General features: G+C 41.1%; 1 protein-coding gene across 3 annotated transcripts in view; it reads left to right on the plus strand.

The window, feature by feature from the left end:
- LOC109865961 (VPS10 domain-containing receptor SorCS1) overlaps window positions 1-21,754 on the plus strand; it is a 163,786-nt gene extending 142,032 nt beyond the window's left edge. The window contains exons 16-28 of one of the 3 annotated variants that reach the window (XR_004204514.1): window positions 1,062-1,195; window positions 2,562-2,675; window positions 3,402-3,573; window positions 3,839-4,025; window positions 5,179-5,312; window positions 5,929-6,052; window positions 6,330-6,442; window positions 9,006-9,140; window positions 12,555-12,654; window positions 13,012-13,109; window positions 13,326-13,431; window positions 17,043-17,208; window positions 17,592-21,754. Coding sequence is in view for 2 of the 3 variants with exons in the window: in XM_031799698.1 (XP_031655558.1) it covers window positions 1,062-1,195; window positions 2,562-2,675; window positions 3,402-3,573; window positions 3,839-4,025; window positions 5,179-5,312; window positions 5,929-6,052; window positions 6,330-6,442; window positions 9,006-9,140; window positions 12,555-12,654; window positions 13,326-13,431; window positions 17,039-17,208; window positions 17,592-17,656 (1,554 nt within the window). In the remaining variant the exon portion in view is untranslated. Of the gene's footprint in view, window positions 1-1,061; window positions 1,196-2,561; window positions 2,676-3,401; window positions 3,574-3,838; window positions 4,026-5,178; window positions 5,313-5,928; window positions 6,053-6,329; window positions 6,443-9,005; window positions 9,141-12,554; window positions 12,655-13,011; window positions 13,110-13,325; window positions 13,432-17,038; window positions 17,209-17,591 lie in introns of those variants that run through there. The other 2 variants (XM_031799698.1, XM_031799699.1) reach the window with 2 other exon arrangements.
- The last annotated feature ends 229 nt before the right edge of the window (window positions 21,755-21,983 follow it).

The raw sequence follows: 21,983 nt of genomic DNA on the forward strand, positions 1-21,983 counted from the left end.
ACCTCCATCTCTTATCATTTACTTGACAGAGAGGTCCAGATAGACCGAGACCCTTAATCAAATGAAAGACGGTTACGACATGCAGTGTACTGCTTGATCACTCCCCTACCTCCATCCTCTGCTTTGTGTTGAGCTGTTGAGTGTGAGCTGGACAGGTGCCGGGCATTCCTCTCCCTCAGGCCCAAAAGCTCTTAGGCATACTCCCTCTAATTCTTGTTGATGTATGTATGTCTCTACAACTCTCCTTATAAAACACTGCATACGTTTGAGCCAGAGCGAATGCTCTACCTCAAACCTAGACAGACCCAGAGCGAAACATAAGGATGAGACGGAGAGTGCTTCTTTATTCTGACCAAGCTACCGTAATTGACTCAGACATCTATATGATTGGGCTGGCCCTAACGATCAAAACATTTAGCCATGGAAGTGGAAAACAGTCCAATTCAATTACAGAGGTAAACATTGAAGAACAGATCAGGAACTGGCCCAAAGGAAAGGCTGTGATGTGTTTAAAAAAAAAGCAACAGTCTGTGGCAGGGTAAGGTGTTGAAATGGCAGATTGTGGCTTTAAGACCATTTGGACCCTTTTGCGTTATCACCTTGAGAGAGAGAGAACCAACTCTGCCTCTGAAGTGTATACTCCTCTAGCCTCCTTTTAAACCATCTGACTCTAGGAGAGAGAATGGCAGAACCACTATTTCACCCCTAAAAAAATAATTTTGATTCATCCAGCAAGGCCCTATGTACCAAAACGAAAAATCGTAATGTTTTTCCAAAACTAAGTCAAGCGAGCTGCAACAGCTTGGGTGCAGGATACATGAGAGAGAAGTGTTTTAAGTTTAGCATCGCTTACCGCTAGCACACCACACAACATGAGCCTCAGTGGGCAGCGATGCAAAATAAGCCCATGTAAAGGGAAAAGCAACTGCATGCCTTTTCACACACATGATGATACAGGCATGGTTCACCGCACTGCAGTAAATGATTTATGGCGATGGCAAATGTAACAAAAACAACCCCTTTTCTCTGTTTTTCTTTCAATCCGTAAAATATATCCACAGGGCGAACCGTGCATCATGGGAGTGAAAAGAATCTACAGGAAGTTGAAGCCCATAGCCAGGTGCGTTATGGGTAAGACATACTCGGTCACGATGACCTCGGCACCCTGCGACTGCACAGAGGCCGACTTTGAGTGGTGAGTGGACAGATGGGTCTCGCTTCACATGAATTATCCCTAAATTATGCAGAAGTAGGTACAGTGTAAATACAATTTAAGTAAACTGCCACACAATACACGTAGGAAACATCACACAAGTTAACGGTTTACTTGAATGGAATAGTACTGGAACAGATCAAATAACCGGAACTGGCCGATGGTACTTGAGGAGAGACTGCGACACACTACTCGAACACAAACACATCTAGCGTTACAACTTCTGCCTAAGCCACCCTATCAATATACCACTGGCATATGGAGTGGAGGATCGAAAAAAAAAGAAGCCTGGAAGCGAAGGATGAAAAGATAAGGGATCACCGTCATGGTGAAGCTCACTCCAGATTAGAATTGCAGAGGAGACTTAGCTTTTGGATTCTCTTGGAGGCTGCTCCGGCTAAATGGAATGCAGTCAACTGCACCACTCCAAGCTGTGTGTGTATCGAAGAATGATGGAAAAAGCACAGAGAGAGAGAGGAGGGTTGCAAGGATCCAAGTTTGCACGGGGATAGGGAGTGGGATAGGGAAGTGTGTGTGTGTGTGTGTGCGTGTGTGTCTTTCTCCTTGAATGTCTGCCATTGCTCTTCCCTACAATGTCACCATACGTTTATGAAACAAACCAACTCTCACTGCTTTTGTGGCTTTCAGCTTGGAACAGTGACTCTCTGTTCATCGACGACGTATTTCCAAAGCATATTTGCTGCAAACTTCACCATCCATTTCTTTGAATTATCTATCAGTATTATTAATGTTGCTTTTGTTAATTCCCAAATCCGTGGGCCCCTTGAGTGAGGCGGTAAACTTGGAATGAGGTTTAGTAAGAGACGATTAATCACCGGGCTTAATAGCATTCATTAACTATCACAACACTTCTGCATCTGTGTGCATGTCGGCCTAATTGGGCCAATTTGTTCCTATCGTTTTGAGGAGGCGCGTGCTGGCAACGTTGCCTTTTAATGATAGGACACACAAACCAGAGCTGTGTTTGAAAAAGTTTTTTTTGTCAAATCAGTTTGTTTGAGAGTGAGAGTGTTTTCAGGCCCCAGTGCAGAGTCCCACCCCAAACCCTCAAAGACAATTCCTCTACGTCACATAAATCAAATATATCAAAACAAACTTCATAGAATTTCACTCGACTGTGTTAATGCTATTATTGTAGCATAAACACCGTTGTCTGGTTTTGAAAAACTAAGAAGACAATGGCATTATTACAGCATTTCTGTCAAATCAATAAATGCCATTGAAATTCTTCAATTATTTTGAGTCAGGAATTTAATCACTTATAGAAGTTTACTGTGTAGCATTTCACTCGACTGTTGTTTATTTTGGTATGATCCGAACATTACAGTGACTATGGCTACGATAGGCGGAGTGATGGCAAGTGCACCCCTGCCTTTTGGTTCCTCCCATCGTCCATGTCTAGAAGCTGCACCACAGGGACTACTTTCATCAACAGCACTGGGTAAGCAGATTATTCCCAGGACTCTCATTAGTCTCTTACAGATGTTGGATCTTAATTTGATCACCCTGTTGATGGAGAACTTTCCTGCAATGTAAGAAATGTAACATGTGTAGTGTATTTGTGGTTTAGAAAAGGCTTCTGAAGTTACAAAAAAAAATGTATCAATCCTTACAAAAATGTTCAGTAGCCCTTTCCTGCTGTCAATGACCAAAAGAGACATTTTTGGTGGAATGTTATTCATATTTTTCATAAAAACAACTCAAATCCGGTGTTTCTATGTCAAAAAGTTTTGGTATATTTCAGTCTTCTGTAATGTCTATAAATAGTAATTTTGGGATGCAAACTCAAAATGGAATACATTTCAACTGTATATCGGACATGGTACAGGTGTCTTCTTTTTTTAAGCCCATAACTTTGTGTGTGAGATGTATACTCTTGTTTCAAAGTAGATTTGTTTAAGACTACCAATAATCACACAGTGCGACCCTGATTTAGCCCACTGCAGTAAAAGGTTATTTTCTGTCTCAAATTAAGTTCCTACATCTGTATGTACACTCATTCACTATTTAATTCAAACTGACTGCAAAGGTACAATTGGAATAAGGATATTTGTAAGATAATGTGTTCTCAATAGCCAACCTGCTAACCTGCTAAGGTCGTCCTTCTCGATGATCATCTATCCATCAGCAAAGCTTCTAACCGCGGTTGTGACCTGTGTACATTCAGCTACAGGAAGGTGGTGTCCAATAACTGCACAGCGGGAATCATAGCAGAGTACACGGCCAGGAGGCAGCACTGTCCTACCCAGGCCCCCAAAGGCCTGCACCTCGTCACCAGTGAAGGAAAGCTGACAGCTACGCTGGGCACCAATGTCACCTTCCTGGTGTTTCTTGAAGAGGTGAGTGGTTTTTCCTAAGGAGCAATACAGTAACTGGCTCCCTGTTCATTCAGACAGGGCGCTGACTTTAACTCAGTATTGTAAAATGTATGTCAACTCTCCACTTCTGTAATAGCAACAAAATACTCTCTATTCTCTTACTATGCCATTACATCTTCATATAAAGTGTTACCAAATAACATGTTAATGGAAATACCTACAGTAGCTTAGTGTAAGTGTACCGTTTTCTTTCTTCAATCGTTGATGACTGTCACCTCCTGTATAGGGTGACGGAGCCAGGACGAGCATCATGGTGGACTTCGGGGACGGTCACGCTCTGACCTACTCCAACGTGAGCTCCATAGAGAATGGGGTCAAGCATGTCTACAAGGCTGTCGGGATCTACCGTGTGACCGCTACAGGAGAGAACAGGCTGGGGTCGGAGAGCGTGGTGCTGTACCTCCACGTCACATGTGAGTCTGTCTCTCTCACTGTGGGTTCACCAAGTCATGGTCTTCAACCTCCATACTTCATGTTTGGTCTTCAACCTTTAACATGTGAGTGTAGTTACATACCTTAGCTTAGCTTAGCTTACTGTACCTTACCTCAAGTCAGTGTAGCCCGTAATCTACAGACATATGAGTGAGGTAGTTATACAATTCTGACACACAAAAATGTTCCTTTGCAGACTTTTACTTGCATAGAACAGTGTTTCCCAACCCTGGTCCTCGAGTACCCCAAGAGTACACATTTGTATTGTAGTCCTGGACAAACTCACCTCATTCAACTCATTGAGGGCTTGATGACTAGTTGACAAGTTGAATCAGGTGTGCTTTTCCAAGGTCACAATACAAATGTGTACTGTTGGCGGGGTACTGGAGGACCAGGGTTAGGAAACATTGGCATAGAACATTCAAATGTTTTCTGTTTGTGTCATATGCATGTCATGGTCCGACATCAGTGGAGATGAAGGTAGCCTAAATTACAATTCCAGTCAAACCGAAGCCATTTTCTCTATATGGTAGCCCTTCATCGTACCCCCACTCTAACTCTAACTCTAACATGCAAGTCATTCCCGTCTTCTCTGTGATGATGGGGCTGACCACCCCTGGTGGTTTCGTGGGTGACAGATGTAACGTAGTTGACTTATTGATCAGGGAGCTGTGGGACCTTGCAATCTGTCTATCTTGATGTGCCAGCCATTACAAATGGGGACCAGCCAGGACTCAGGAGTGCCAGGGATGAAAAATAACACACAGATGGCGACCACAACGTCCCAGAATGGACCAGATCCTCTGAATGCAGCTCACATTTTTTTTGCTATGTGCCTTCTGTTCACAAGGGGCCCATAGACGGATACTCGGAAGTGTTCTGCTTACCTTCATTTAATTAGAGGCCCCAAAACTTTAAGGAGTCAATCGGTTCACTGTAATATGTATTTTTGTGCCTTCATTTCATATTATAAGGGGCTACACACTTACTTTGTGGATTCAGTCAGTTCACTGTGATGCATTTTTAGGGCAGATCATTTTGAATGCAACTTTATCCATTTCATAAGAGGCCCCAAAACGTTGTGGAGTCAGTCTCAGTGGGTTCACTGTCGTGTATTTTTGTTACTTTGAGTAGGTCAGCTGGAGTATATCCATCTCTCCGCTCCCTTTGTGGCGGTGAAGAGTAAGGAAGTCAACCTCACTGCTGTGCTGTGGCCGAGCCAAGTGGGAACAGTCACCTACATCTGGTGGTTCGGAAATAACACTGAGGTAAGATAAGATACTTCAATACTGCTGGGACTTGTAGTTTTATTGTGTGCTCATCCTTCACACTGTAAGATAAAGTGACGTGAAGAAAGATTTGTGCAAGGTTTACAAATTAGAGCAGTATTTGTCTGACTTAATTCAGAATTTGTTTTGTTTGGTTGGGCAATGAGTTTAGCTACTAATGCAGCTGCTAGCTATTCTAGTACATGAGGAAATGATCCAGAATTAGCATGTCTGAGCTATTTCAAAAACAAATGGAGATCCAAGTAACGACAGAGAGAACTGCTGGTGTCTCATGGAACTCTCCCCGGACAGTTCTATGCAGCACAGCTGCGATCATGGTTCCTTGGGGGGCGATGTGGGTTGTGTTTATGTGTGTGGCTGCCTGCCTGCCTCCCGGCTGACACCTCTGTAGTGTAAATAGTGCCTGTGTGAGATGTTAACAAGGTTGATAAGGGCCTCTCTTGGGAACCCCCGTGCTCTCTCGCTCTTCCCCTCTCTCGGTCGCTCTCTCTCCCGCTCGTTCCCTCTCTCCTCTCTCTCTCTCTCCCTCCCCCTCCCTTTCCCTCTCTCCCTCCCCCCCCCTCTCTCTCCCTGTCTCCTCTCTTTCTCTTTGTAGCCGATAATCACCCTGGAAGGGAGCGTGGCGTGCACGTTCTCCCGGGAAGGCGTCAACACTGTCACCGTGCAGGTGTCCGCTGGGAACGCCATCCTACAGGACCGGAAAGCCATCGCTGTCCACGGTGAGCAGTGAGCAGTTTTTTTTGTGTGTTTCTTTTTGTTGAATTGTAAACAGCCAGACAGCCATGTATACTGCCGGAGGTTTGTTTCTAGTTAAGTTTGTAGATTTTAATGCACTGGAGGTTGGCTAGTAAGTATGATTTAAAGTAGCTGTTTAGAAGTAGTTAAAAGTAATTGTTTACTACTCATTCATTTGACACATTCATTATTTCAGACAATAGGGCAGAAATAAAAAGCATCGTCATCAGCTGATCATCATATAGTTGTTTCTCTGTGCAGAATATTTCAGGTCACATCTACTAGCCTTCTCATCTAACCTGGATGACCACAACCCCGACGTGGCCGAATGGAGACTAGACGTCAGCAGAGTCATCAAGAACTCCATGGTCAAAGTGAGTGGTCCTTGTATATTACATGCACACACACACACACACACACACACAGTATATACTGAGCAGAAATATAAACTCAACATGCAACAATTTCAACAATTTCACTGAGTTACAGTGTAAGGAAATCAGTCAATTCAAATAAATTCATTAGGCCCTAATCTATGGATTTCACATGATTGGTTAGCGGCACAGCCATGGGTGGGGCTGGGAGGGCATAGGCCCACCCACTTTGGAGCCAGGTCCAGCCAATCACAAATATTTTTTTCCCCACAAAAGGGCTTTATTACAGACAGGAATACTTCTCAACACTCCCCCGCCCCCACCTCAAATGATCCCGCAAGTAAAGAAGCCAAATGTGGAGGTCCTGGGCTGCTGTGGTTACAAGTGGTCTATGATTGTGAGGCCAGTTGGACGTACTGCCAAATTCTCTAAAACGATGTTGGAGGCAGCTTCTGGTAGAGATATGAAAATTACACTCTCTGGCAACAGCTCTGGTGGACTTTCCTGTAGTCAGCATGATAATTGCACGCGCCCTCAACTTGAGACGTCTGTGGCATTGTGTTGTGTGACAAATCTACACTTTTAAAGTGATCTTTTATTGTCCCCAGCACAAGGTACATCTGTGGAATGATCATGCTGTTTAATTAGCTTCTTGATATGCCACACAAAACAGGGATGTTAACAAATTTGTGCACAACATTTGAGAGAAATAAGCTTTTTGTGCATATGGAAAATGTCAGGGATTTTTTTTTAAATTAAGCTTATGAAACATGTGATCAACACTTTGGCGTTTATATTTCAGAATCTTTACTAGGATTATATTTCAGGAATTGTGAAGAACTGAGTTTAAATGTATTTGGCCGAGGTGTATGTAATCTTCCGACTTGAACTATAGATCAAACCTAAAAATGCTTAGTCATGGCTGGTTCCACCTCTCCCATGCAGATTGGGGCATCATAAGCCACCTTGGGTCCATCTTGTGGTTATGTGCACCGGGTGTTGTTTACCTCTCCCTAGCATAATTTCTCAGAAGAAAAGATGATTAGGACAAATAGGGGTTTGTTCTACCCCATCCAGGCAATCTCTATCTCAGGTCACACTATGTCCTTGATTATACTCACAGACCAGCTGCAGGGGGCTAGAGGAAAACCATCCCTTTTTAGAAGCACTGCACTACTAGTTATGAAAGTTTCTTACGATTTGTTCAGCATATCATTGTTAACTATTAATTTTCAAACAAAGCAGGTAAATACGTATTTTTTCTCACAGGTCGGGCACTGATGTTAGGCGATTAGGCCTGGCTCGCAGTCGGCATTCCAATTAATCCCAAAGGTGTTCGATGAGGTTGAGGTCAGGGCTCTGTGCAGGCCAGTCAAGTTCTTCCACACTGATCTCGTCAAGCCATTTCTACATGGACCTCACTTTGTGCACAAGGTGTTGTCATGATGAAACAGAAAAGGGCCTTCCCCAAACTGTTCCCATAAAGTTGGAAGCACGAATCGTCTAGAATGTGGAACTAAGGGGCCTAGCCCGAACCATGAAAACAGCCCCAGACAAGTATTCCTCCTTCACCAAACTTTAGTGTTGGCACTATGCACTGGGGCACATAGCGTTCTCCTGGCATCCGCCAAACCCAGAGTCGTTGACATTGCTTCCAGAGGCAGTTTTGAACTTGGTAGTGGGCTACGCACTTCAGCACTCGTTGGTCCCATTCTGTGTAGCTTGTGTGGCCTACCACTTCACTGCTGAGCTGTTGTTGCTCCTAGATGTTTCCACTTCACAATAACAGCACTTACAGTTGACCGGGGCAACTCTAACAGGGCGGGCGGAAATTTGACGAATGAAAGGTGGGATCCTATGACGGTGCCACGTTGAAAGTCAATGAGCTCTTCAGAAATGCCATTCTGCTGCCAATGTTTGTTTATGGAGATTGCATGGTGGTATGCTCAATTTTATACACCTGTCAGAAACAACTGTGCTGAAATAGTGGTGTCCACATACTTTTGTATATATAGTGTATTTCAACTCCACACATGACATATGACCTGTTTGGTAGACATTGTCGTATCCAAAAAATGTATTGAATTGCTCATACTATTCAGTATTTTTGAGAACGGAAATCGTATCATATTTGATACGAACGGCTCAGGACCTGAGTAGTATGATAATTTCACATCTAAGTCTCATTGATGTTCGTAATAATGTATCACAGTGAGTATCGCAGCAATGTATCACAGTCACACTAATTACGACCATCCAGACAATTCCTATTTTTCGATGCCACTGCTTTCCTCTTTGATGATGTGCTTAGTGACATGAAAAGCGATCCAGTCTGGTCCAAATGGTTGATGGGGAATTCTTCCTCTTACTCCTCCTCTTTCTGTTATTCTTCATCTTCCTCCTCTCCATCTCCCTCCTCCTCTTCATCCTCTCCCTCCTTTTCATCTTCCTCCTCTCCATCTCCCTCGTCTCCCTCTCTTCTTCTTTTCCTCTTCCTCTCCCAACTCCTCATCCTACCATTCTCATCTCTCTCTTCCTTCTCTCCCTCCTCATCCTTCTCTAGGCCACAGGGGTGACACCGGAACGGCTCCTTGTCAGTGTCCTACCAGGGTTGCCCACGGCAGCAGAGTTTTTCCTCCTACCAGACAAAGAGTTAACGGAGGGAAAGCCGGATAAGAACTCAGCTCATTTAGACCAGGTATGATTGATTAATAACAGGCATTTTGTGTGAGTTGAAACACAGGCATAACATATTATAGGCCTTAGCCTATAATAGCGGCTTCTTCATGTCTGTAACAGGTTAAAAAAGCATTATATCTGTCAGTGTTACCTGTCAGTTAAATATTTCCAAAATGGTTATCTGGCAACTACATTTCCATAAAAGTAAACCATAAAATTCAATTCATTAAGTTCCGATATTGATTCATGCCAGATGTTTGAGTGGGAGTAGGAGCATACTTTTAATTTGACATATACTTACTCTGAATTATCACTGAATGACATTTGGAGCTATATTTCAGGGGGATATTACTCTGCTTGTTGGATGTTTGGGTTTGACAGCTAAGCACTTGTTTTCTTGCACCAACATGTTCGCCATCTGTTGATTTCCTTGTTATTCCATTTGGCATAATTTAGAAGTCTCCACTGAACTAAAACATGAGTAGGCTTAGAAATATTCATTTTTCTTACATTCCTCACTAATACATAGCTGCGGTTGTCTATAACCGCTACATGGTCTGAAAACAGAATTGCAACATACTTATATGTTCAAGGCTGAGTTCATATTTTCTCCAGTAGATGTCAATATTGTCCACATGGGCTTACACACACACACACACACACACACACACACACACACACACACACACACACACACACACACACACACACACACACACACACACACACACACACACACACACACACACACACACACACACTGCAGAATATCAACTAGCCTCCTCAATAAGTGTGACAAGCTTTTAAAAGTCATCACTGCTGACAACTTTACTGTAGAATACCCCGAGTCATCTCTATGTGAGAGGGCGGGGGTTGCAGTCTTTCACAGGAATAAAGCCAGTCAAAGATAGTGTCTCTGCTGATACTGGCCACTGAATCAGCAGCAGGTATCAAGATGTACTGAATTAGCTCCTAGGCTCATATAATAGATAATGGATGATGATTAAAAAGATGTGAGTAGAATAGAACCAGGAAGAAATTAATTGTACCCCCCCCCCCTTCAAATCTGCCTGGTAGCCTGGCTATGGCTAGACCCTTCTCACTCAGGCCCCAGCAATGCATCTTTATTCAAGGTTTGCATCTTGAAAGTGTAATGTGCGGTTGTGCTTATTAGATTGTATAATAGATTTAGTGAGCCCGATACACAGTGAGAAAAAGTAATTATTCATAGCTTCTAGTCTAATTTTAAACTTGGTAGGAAATCTAAAAGCGGGTAGGAATGTGAAGGACTGGGAGAAGCTACTCATATCACAATTCATTTGGTAAATGAGGCAGATCAAATTTAATGAAGCCTAGCAAAGAAATAAGACGGATTCCGTAGGGAAAAAGGAATTTGTTTGGCCAGGGTCGTTCTATGCATGACCTGCGTACAGATTCTCGGTTTTAGTCTTTGGTCTGAATGCAAAGTAAAAAGGATACAACTTTGTTAAATGACATATCTGACATAATGTGTTACAGTTTAGATTTATAACGGCACAAATCATCACTTGTGTGATTGACATCATATGGACGGTGTAGTTCAGGGGACTATGTCCGGACTAAATTGGAAGCATCATGAAGTGGAACACTGTATTCCAGCTTTAGCCTCCAGATCAGGGTGATACGTCTGATATATGTCCAAACTGCACGTTCTCTGTGCAGAAGGTTACTTGTCGCTCTAAAACCCGGAGTAAAAGCCCGGTTTTTCATCAAATAGGCCCTACATTATGTATTAAAGTGTTGGGGACCGGCACGGATTCATCCATAGATATTTCACTTTAAATGGGTTTCTGGGTGGAGGGAGGGTGCAGTGAGCTGTGGGGGTGTGTAGTATCAGTGAGTCAGGGTGGGTATCAGTAAGTATGTGGTGGAAAGATCTACCTCAGTATGGTATGCATGAGAAGAAACTAATTCTGAAACTAACCAATAATATGACTCGAGTAGTTCTACTGGTTATACTATTTAATGCTACTGCTAGATGTCTTCTGTCTCTTGTACTGTACGGTGAAGTGTATTGAGATGATTTATGCAGTTTAGATACAGTTGGATTTGATTTAGTGTTTACCTATCGACTAGGGGTCAAGAGTGTTGGGACAGTAACCGAAAGGTTGCTGGTTTGAATCCCCGCTCCTACTAGGTGAAACATCTGTTAATCAGTCACATGAGCCGAACACAACCTTACCATGAAATGCTTACTTACAAGCAGTTAACCAACAATGAATGCAGTTCAAAAAAGAGTTAAGAAAATAGTTACCAAATAAACTAAAGTAAAATATAATAAAAAGTAACATAATAAAATAATAATAATGAGGCTAACAACGTGTGGGTACCGGTACCGAGTCAATGTGCGGGAGGACAGGTTAGTCTAAGGTCATTTGTACATGTACAGTAGGTAGAGTGACTATGCATACATAATAAATAGCGAGTAGCAGCAGTGTAAAAACAAATTGGAGGGGATGGGTGTCAATGTAAATAGTCCGGGTGGCCATTTGACTAATTGTTCAGCAGTCTTATGGCTTGGGGGTAGAAACTGATATGGAGCCTTTTGGTCGTAGACTTGGCGCTCCGGTACCACTAGCCATGCAGTAGCAGAGAAAACAGTCTATGACTGGGTGACTGGAGTCTTTGACAATTTTGGGGGCTTTCCGCCTAGTATATAGGTCCTGGATGGCAGGAAGCTTGGCCCCAGTGATGTACTGGGGCCAAGCTTCCTGCCATCCAGGACCTATATACTAGGCGGAAAGCCCCCAAAATTGTCAAAGACTCCAGTCACCCAGTCATAGCGCATTACAGTCAGATGCCTAGCAGTTGTCATACCAGGAGGTGATGCAACCAGTCAGGATGCTCTCGGTGGTGCAGCTGTAGACCTTCTTGAGGATCTGGGGACCCATGCCAAATCTTTTCAGTCTCCTGAGGGGGAAAAGGTTTTGTCGTGCCCTCTTCACGACTGTCTAGGTGTGTTTGAACCATGATAGTTTGTTGGTGATGTGGACACCGAGGAACTTGAAACTCTCGATCCGCTCCACTACAGCCCGTCGATGTTAATGAGGGCCTGTTCGGCCTGCCTTTTCCTGTTGTCCACGATCAGCTCCTTTGTCTTGCTCACATTGAGGGAGAGGTTGTTGTATTGGCACCACACTGCCATGTTTCTGACCTCCCTATAGGCTGTCTCATCGTTTGTCGGTGCCAGGACAACAACGTGTGCCCTTGACCCTAATTGCTCCTATAATTCACTCTGGATAAGACGCTAAATGTAAATGTACTCTCACAGATCTCTGATATAAAAAGTTCCAATACGTTGATTTAGAAATCTTAATACTCTAATTATATAAATCGATGCACACATACTTTTTTTAATTTATGTTTTTTGTCGTGTTTGTCTCTCCCGCTCTAGCTCACTGAAATCATACTTAGCGCCCTCAACCAAAACCTGGTCCAGTTCACCCTTCGTCCTGGGGTCCAGGTCACAGTATATGCTGCACATTTGTCAGCAGGTAAGTGTCTGCATCTCTTCGAATACAAATACCTACATTTTGTTTGTGTTTGCTAGGTGTATTGAGGATAACTGGGTCTTTTTAATGAGTATATAGATGGATAGAGATAGTTCTAGATAGAAATAGAGAGCTAGGGCCCGTATTCAGAAAGTGTCTCAGAATAGGACTTCAGATCTAGGATCAGTTTTGCCTTTTAGATCATAACAAATAAGATTATATGGAAAGGAAGGACCTGATCCTAGATCAGCACTCCTACACTAAGACTCTTTGTGAATACAGGCCCAGGAGGTTTATTTCCTGCCCAGCGACTAACTAACACCCCCCAACCCTGTTGTCTGATTGGCTCCCATCATGTAGCTACACAGAGACATTCAGAGAGTGAGCATCGTTACAAGTATGTGTGCCTCTTCCTTTTGGGGATGCTGCTACTGTCCTAGGGGCTTATAAGATAAAGAGTAAGAGAAGTCAATAAATACTTACAGTATCAAAAACGTAATCACAATACAATTTAATATTTTTTTTTATTATTTTGTTATATTTTGTATTTTATTAATTAGTAGGTGTCTCTTTTCATGTGACTTCTTAAACGCATGATTTACTTGTTCTCTATGGAAACTGTTTGGAATTTAATGTATACTGTACTGTGTGACTCTTGTCTCCCACCTCTACAGCGCCCCTAGTGGACATGAGTGAGAACCACAGCGGCTCGGCCATGCTGATGCTGCTGTCGGTTGTGGTTCTGGGTTTGGCGATATTTGTCGTCTACAAATTCAAAAGGTACAGTGCTCATGATATACTGTAGAGATGATCTCGATACCCCATATCTGGTTGTAAGTTGCTAGGACGTTGGGAGAATGTTACTAACCAAGTGGGAAAGTTCCTGAGTGTTGACGAAACATTTTGAGTTAGCTAGGACACTGAGGAGTGAGCTATGATCTCACTGTTCGACTAGGGTCTAATCCCACTTCTGACACCAATTGTGAGCTATGAGCTACTGTATAATTATGGTTATATATCAGAAAGAACATTGGGTAAAATTACTAACCAAATGGGAGTTACTGAGTGTCTAGACATTTGGCATTTAACAAAAATACTGTCTATCAAACGTCTGTGAAAACTTTCAGTTTCAAGGGAGAAATGGCTTATATCTCAACTTTCTTAGAATCCTTTTGTCGAGGTGTTTTCTCTGTCCGCAAATGAAATGCCAGTCAGCCTTCAGGCATTATCAATATTTAGCCCTTTGAGCTTTGCTAGTTGACCTTTCTGAAATGTTAAATTATTTCCGTTCACCAAGGTACAGTTCTGTGTGAAAAGGGCAGTAGGGGTCAATGAGACAAGATCTATAGAGAGAAACAGAAGAGGGAGAGAAAGAGAACGCAACAACGTATAGATCTTAGAACATAAATGTGTTTAGACAGTAGAATGTCTAATTGCCTTCCTTTTTTTATAATATTGTATTTTTAGGTGTTCCCTTTCTTTTTTTGCATCAAATACAAACAAACACCTACGAACAGCAACTTACAGATACACACAAACAACGACTACAGTTGAAGTCGGAAATGTACATACACCTCGGCCAAATACATTTAACCTTTCTGGCGCTGGCGTTCCGCTAGCAACCCACCTGGACAACATCCGGTGAAATTGCAGAGCGCCAAATTCAAAATACAGAAATAGTCATAATAAACATTCATAAGAAATACAAGTGTCTTACATCGTTTAAAAGCTTAACTTCTTGTTAATCCAGCCGCTTTGTCAGATTTAAAAAAGGCTTTACGGCGAAAGCACACCATGCGATTATCTGAGGACAGCGCCCCACTTACAAAAGCATACAAACATTTTACAACCAAGTAAAGGAATTACAAAAGTCAGAAATAGCGATACAAATAATCACTTACCTTTGAAGATATTCGTATGGTTGCAGTCACAAGAGTCCCAGCTACACGATAAATGTTCATTTTGTTCGATAAAGTCCCTCTTTTTAAACCCAAAAACTCAGTTTGGTTTGCTCGTTTTGTTCAGTAATCCACTAGCTCAAAGGCGGTCAAAATATGCAGACGAATACATCCTAATAGTACCGGTAAAGTTCATCGAAACATGTGAAACAATGTTTATAACTAATCCTCAGGTTATCAATTGTCTAAATAATCAATAATATTTCAACCGGACATTAGCGTATTCACTAGAAAGGAAAAACAAAGAAAGGTGCGCACTCGGTCACGCACTGCATGATTCTACAGTCCACTGACAGAAAGGTCGCATTCTTCTTAATTTTTCAGAAAACAAGCCTGAAACAATGTCTAAAGACTATTGACATCTAGTGGAAGCCATAGGAACTGCAATCTGGGTCCTAACCCATTAGATACTCTATTGGTATTAAATTGAAAATACCCACATCAAAAGAATCCCACTTCCTGGATGGCTCAGGTTTTCACCTGCCATATAAATTCTGTTATACTCAGACATTATTGTAACAGTTTTAGAAACTTTAGAGTGTTTTCCATCCAAATCTACCAATTATATGCATATCCTAGCTACTGGGCCTGAGTAACATGCAGTTTACTTTGGGCATGCTTCTCATAAGAAGTTTAAACTCAGTTTTTCACAATTCCTGACATATAATCCAAGTAACAATTCCCTGTTTTAGGTCAGTTAGGATCACCACTTTATTTTATAATTATTTATTTAAGCTTTTATTTCTTTCATCACATTCCCAGTGGGTCAGAAGTTTACGTACACTCAATTAGTATTTGGTAACATTGCCTTGAAATTGTTTAACTTGGGTCAAATGTTTTGGGTAGCCTTCCACAAGCTTCCCACAATAAGTTGGGTGAATTTTGGCCCATTCCTCCTGACAGAGCTGGTGTAACTGTGTCAGGTTTTTAGGCCTCCCTGCTCGCACATGTTTTTTCAGTTCTGCCCACAAATGTGGGCTTTGTGATGGCCACTCCAATATCTTGACTTTGTTGTCCTTAAGCCATTTGGCCACAACTTTGGAAGTATGCTTGGGGTCATTGTCCAAGCTTTAACTTCCTGACTGATGTCTTGAGATGTTGCTTCAATATATACACATAATTTGCATTCCTAATGACGCCATCTATTTTGTGAAGGGCAGCAGTCCCTCCTGCAGCAAAGCACCCCCAAAACATGATGCTGCCACCCCCGTGCTTCACTGTTGGGATGGTGTTCTTCGGCTTGCAAGCCTCCCCCTTTTTCTTCCAAAGATATCGATGGTCATTATTGCCAAACAGTTCTATTTTTGTTTCATCAGACCAGAGGACATTTCTCCAAAAAGTACGATCTTTGTCCCCATGTGCAGTTGCAAACCATAGTCTGGCTTGTTTATGGTGGTTTTGGAGCGGTGGCTTCCTCCTTGCTAGGTGCCTTTCAGGTTATGTTGACATAGGACTTGTTTTAATGTGGATATAGATACTTCTGTACCTGTTTCCTCCAGCATCTTCACAAGGTCCTTTGCTGTTGTTCTGGGATTGATTCACACTTTTCGCACCAAAGTACGTTAATATCTAGGATTCAGAATGCGTCTCGTTCCTGAGCGGTATGACGGCTGCGTGGTCCCATGGTGTTTATAGTTGCGTACTAATGTTTGTACAGATGAACGTGGTACCTTCAGGCGTTTAGAAATTGCTCCCAAGGATGAACCAGACTTGTGGAGGTCTACACTATTTTTTACTGAGGTCTTGGCTGATTTCTTTTGATTTTCCAATGATGTCAAGTAAAAAGGCACTGAGTTTGAAGGTAGGCCTTGAAATACATCCACAGGTACACCTCCAATTGACTCAAATGATGTCAATTTGCCTATCAGAAGCTTCTATAGCCATGACATCATTTTCTGTTTTTTCCAAGCTGTTTAAAGGCACAGTCAACTTAGTGTATGTAAACTTCTGACCCACTGGAATTGTGATACGGTGAATTATAAGTGAAATAATCTGTCTGTAAACAATTGTTGGAAAAATTACTTGTGTCATGCACAGAGTAGATGTCCTAACAGACTTGCCGAAACTCTAGTTTGTTAACAATATATGTGTGGAGTGGTTGAAAAATGAGTTTTAATGACTCCAACCTAAGTGTATGTAAACTTCCGACTCCAACTGTCAATCTCCTCTGCCCAAACCCTCTGCCTTCCAAAGACATGCAGTATAATCCTATTTTACATACAAATATATACAAAATTATACATAAAGCCTGAAGGCATCGAAACAAAGCATTTAAGTCAACTCGGTATATCTCCTGGGTGCGGCTACACATTATTGCGTTGTTAAGGGGAGCATCAGAATTATTTGGTCCCCAATGCAGGCAATCCCTCCCATTTTATTAGTCTGGCAAATGTCTTTATCCCCCGTCTCATTGTAAATATTTCCTCAAGGAAGATCCCAGGCCTCAACGTCTATGCGCAGATGCAGAACGAAAAAGAACAAGAAATGATCCAGAGTCCAGTAAGTCCGACGGAAAGCACCCTGGTGTCCCCGAACACTCCGAGGGAGCTGGTGACTTCTCCGGAGCTTATGGACACAGAGTTGAACACACGGCCCATCGGTGAGTGACTACGCCATTTTTTTCTTTTTCTTTTTTAAAATCTTTATTCTTCTTTCTTTTAATTTATGTATTGTTTTTTATGAGTTACTAAGTCCAGTACTACAAATGTAATTGAACTTTTACTGCCATTCCTTGTCATATAATTACATTTTGTTCCATCTCTTTCACATACTATATATCGGTTGCCATGAAGATAATCTGTTGTCATTCACGTAAAAGAGACTTTCACTGAGGTTTTGATTAATAAATTGATAGCCCCATTCCCACTCAAGGTTCCAGCTAGAGCCTTCATTGTGGAGAAATGTGACTTAACTCATACGGACTGGAATCCCTGCTGACATCTTTCCTCATGTCTCTGTCTCCCATCATTTGATCCTTTAAAGGATGCATCAAGTCTCACGCACATGTCAAGTTCTCAACGGAACTCCCCACGTACATCAACATTTAAAAACTCTGGACAACCCCGAAAACAGCAACTCCATTCAGTGTCATGGACTTTTTGAATCATTTGAGCGGACACAATGGTATTGAGCTTTATACCTGTGCATGTTGGACTTTACTGACTTTGCTGACACGTACTGTGCTCTGTGAAAATCAGAAGACACTGTATACAGGTTTTTTTATTCATAATATATGTCTATCCAATAAAAAAATCTTTTTTGATGAAATGTATTTATACAAAGTCAAGTACATAACTACAAATGGAAAGCCAGCATGATCTAAAGAAAAAAAGACACAAAAAAACAACACTCTTTTGGTTAGCTTACTGTAAGTGTCTTACATCCTTTTTCGCTACTGTGTGTCGCTACCAGAGGTGGTACACTATTTATTCAGTATATAATTGAATTTAAAATCACATTTATTTTGTAAATCATGAATGTCTGTGTGATATTTGTGTATTTTAATAACAAATTACAAACTGAAAAACGGTATCAATTATTAATACAACAATTTTGTTTCCGTTCACTGTCTCATGGAAAGCTGATTATGGCACAATACACTTTTGTACTGAAATGTTTTGTTTTTGCTTACAATGTAATAATTCAAAGACAGATACAGGGTTTGGTTGTCTCTTGATTTGGTGATGTTATTGAACTTTGCTGTTAATCTCTACACTACGAGCTATATTTAACGAGAAACACTAGTTGTAGGACACTTTGTTTTTTTCCCAATGTAATAGCTTGGTCTGAGAACCGTGGCGCTAGCCTGCTACCATGATAGGGACTTCAAGAGAAGCCAATGTAGATGCATTATGTTTTCAGCTCCCTCTGACACCATGCATTAGTTACACCTGATTTCATAGAAGAGAAATGGGCAGAAGACAGTTATTTGGTGGGGGGGGGGGGGGGCATCAAAATCAGTCAATATCCTCTCAAAGTAACCTTTTCTTCCGAAGTTATCTGACGTCCCAATTTGGAGGTTGAAAAAGTAAAAAGAAATACAGCTGCTTTAAGACGGAATATCAAGTGGAGTGTTCAGAGTGAGAAAAAAAGAGTAGACTGCCTTTAAGGACAAGACACACCAGGGCATTGAAATAGGGAGAACAGAACAGAACTGAAAGTCTAGTCGGGAATTGAGTTAATGCAGCCAGTCAAGCTCAATGCTGGTTAAGGTTGGTGACACATTTAGGCTAATGGCCCCTAGTCTCGGCCCCGTATACTCCATCTCCGTAACGTATTATACCCCTTTTCAAGAACCAAAGGAAGTAGAGCGCAGACAGTAGAGGATGTTAGGGTACATGAATGGTTAACTTGTTTTGAGAAGCAGGGATAGACGCAGTCGAACCCCGAAGTGTTTTACATGTGGAATCTGACAGACGTGATTGTTTGATTGATGGTTATGGAATTTCGGAAAGCCCTTCTTATTGTCCTTGTCGTTCCATAAAGACAATGATGGAGGGAAAATTATGATATTTCTGGAATCTTCATATAACCGTTATTCTACTGTAGCTGGACAGTGATGCTAAAATATTCCAAGTGACTTGAACTATGTAGCATACATATTGTATAAACACACACGATCACCCACCAACACACAACCTAGAATGTACAGTACCAGTCAAATGTTTGGACACACCTACTCATTCAAGGGTTTTTCTTTATTTTTACTATGTTCTACATTGTATAATAACAGTGAAGACATCAAAATGATGAAATAACACATGGAATCATTTAGTAACCAAAAAATTGTTAAACAAATCAAAATATATTTTAAATTTGAGATTCGTCAAAGTAGCCACCCTTTGCCTTGATGACAGTTTTGCACTCCCTTGGCATTCTCAAAACCAGCGTCACATGGAATGCTTTTCAAAAAGTCTTGAAGGAGTTTCCACAAATGCTGAGCACTTTATGGCTAATTTTCTTTCTCTAATGTCCATTGCTCATGTCTCTTGGACCAAGCAAGTCTCTTCTTCTTATTGGTGTTCTTTAGTAGTGGTATATTTGCAGCAATTGGACCATGAAGGCCTGATTCACACAGTCTCCTCTTAACAGTTGATGTTGAGATGTGTCTGCTTCTTGAACTCTGTGAAGCATTTATTTGGGCTGCAATTTCTGAGGCTGGTAACTCTAACAAACTTATCCTCTGCAGCAGAAGTAACTTTGGGTCTTCCTTTTCTGTGGTGGTCCTCATGAGAGCCAGTTTCATAAGAACGCTTGATGGGTTTTGCAACTGCACTTGAAGAAACTTTAAAAGTTCTTGAAATGTTCCGCATTGACTGACCTTCATGTCTTAAAGTAATGATGGACTGTTGTTTCTCTTTGCTTATTTGAGTTGTTCTTGACATAATATGGACTTGGTCTTTTACCAAATAGGCTTTCTTCTGTGTACCAGCCCTACCTTGTCTCAACACAACTGATTGGCTCAAACTCAGGAAAGAAGGAAAGGAAAGAAATTCCACAAATGAACATTTAACAAGGCGCACCTGTTAATTTAAATGCATTCCAGGTGACTACCTCACGAAGCTGGTTGAGAGAATGCCAAGAATGTGCAAAGCTGTCAAGGTAAAGGGTGGCTACTTTGAAGAATCTCATATAAAATATATTTTGATTTGTTTAACACTTTGTTGGTTACTACATAATTCCACATGTGTTATTTCATAGTTTTGATGTCTTCATTATTATTCTACAATGTATAAAACAGTATGAATAAAGAAAATCCCTTGAATGAATAGGTTTGTCCAAACTTTTGACTGGTACTGTAATCGAGAAAGAAAAGGACAATGTTCATGTCTTTGACCTTAGAAATAAGAGGTCTTTTCAGATAGATATGGACTGGATACACCGATGTATTGTATGAATTCAGATGTAATTTACTAACTCATTGTTACATTGCTATCTTCCAATAGTGTTTCATAGCAAAGCTTCTTAGATATTTCATTATGAAAAATGACCCATCCTCCGGTTTAAACATGTATATTTGAGGCTGCATGCTAGTGCTTTTTTAAATAACAAACCTAATTACATCTTTTGTTTATTTTGTTAGATTTTTTTTCTTACAAATTGACAAGACAGACTATTTCCTCTCAGAAAGACTACTATAAAGTTGCAATTATTTAATGTATATCAAAAATGTTGACATTGTAACAAATGACTGGTTGAACTACAGGATTTATAACTCCATCAGAGCAGCAGGAAACTATTGCAATATGACCCTATATTTACTTCTGATTATCGTCACATTAAAATACTTTTCTGAGTGAATGGTCGCTTTAACATAAGTCTTCGAATTACAAGCTTTGCGTGCTCCATATAAATATTTTGACCTATAGAACAATGGCGGAGCTCTCAGAGCAACCCCTTGGGCAATATTCAGCTGAGAACGATTCCACTGGCCCACACTGGCTCAAGTTAAGCACCTTCTACCTTTGAATCCTTCAGGTTCACAAATGGAGGCGGACAGGTGGATCTTTCTTGAAGCTCTGCTGGCAACTGATAGGGAAACTGGCCCGGGATGTTCAGACATATTGTGATGTCACAGGACAGGAACCCAAGGTGTGGGCTGGGCTGTATACAAACGACAGACTAGCTAGAGCAAGAGACGGGCATGTCCAGTTTTCAACAGCCTGAATGTCTTGTTTCTAAAGCAGTTCTAATATGGACACCGTAAAACCTTGTTTAACATCTGAAACAAGGTCTGATTCCACCAGGTAAACCAACAGTATGGTGTCCATTTTAGGACCGTATCCAGGTGTGTGAAGGCATTAAAAGGAAACCAGCAGACACTCACGCTTCACAAGGACTTGATTTAGTTCATCCCTAAACTATAATTTCACTTTCTTCCCCCATAGATTTAGTGAGATTATTTTTGTAGACAGAGTTTTATTACTGTAAAGCTTTTATATAAAAATACAAAAGTTTAGGTGTACAATGTTTTTTGTTTTGACCTTAAATGTGCTGTGCGTAATTGTTTTATGCATTTACAATCATATTTATTAAATGGAAAGAATGTTGATGTTAACAGTGTTTTCATTTTTTTTTACAATATTTGTAAAAAAAAAAATACTATGTATTTGCGGAAGTTATATTCAACCTATAAAGAAAATCGAATCAAACAGGTGTTGGTATTTTCTTATCCAGGCATACATGACAAATACATTGACAAATGTTGCATTTACCTATAAATGAATACTTGGTAAATACAATGACAAATGTCTTTTCTCATATACGTACTCTGAGAGATAAACACATTGACATACAGTAGGTGTAGTAGATTTTGACTTAGCGTCTCATAAGTGGTTCCAGTAATGGTATAATGGATAATATGTCAACATTAAG

This window comes from Oncorhynchus kisutch, linkage group LG20 (genome assembly GCF_002021735.2).
Source record: "Oncorhynchus kisutch isolate 150728-3 linkage group LG20, Okis_V2, whole genome shotgun sequence".
Lineage (NCBI taxonomy): Eukaryota > Metazoa > Chordata > Actinopteri > Salmoniformes > Salmonidae > Oncorhynchus > Oncorhynchus kisutch.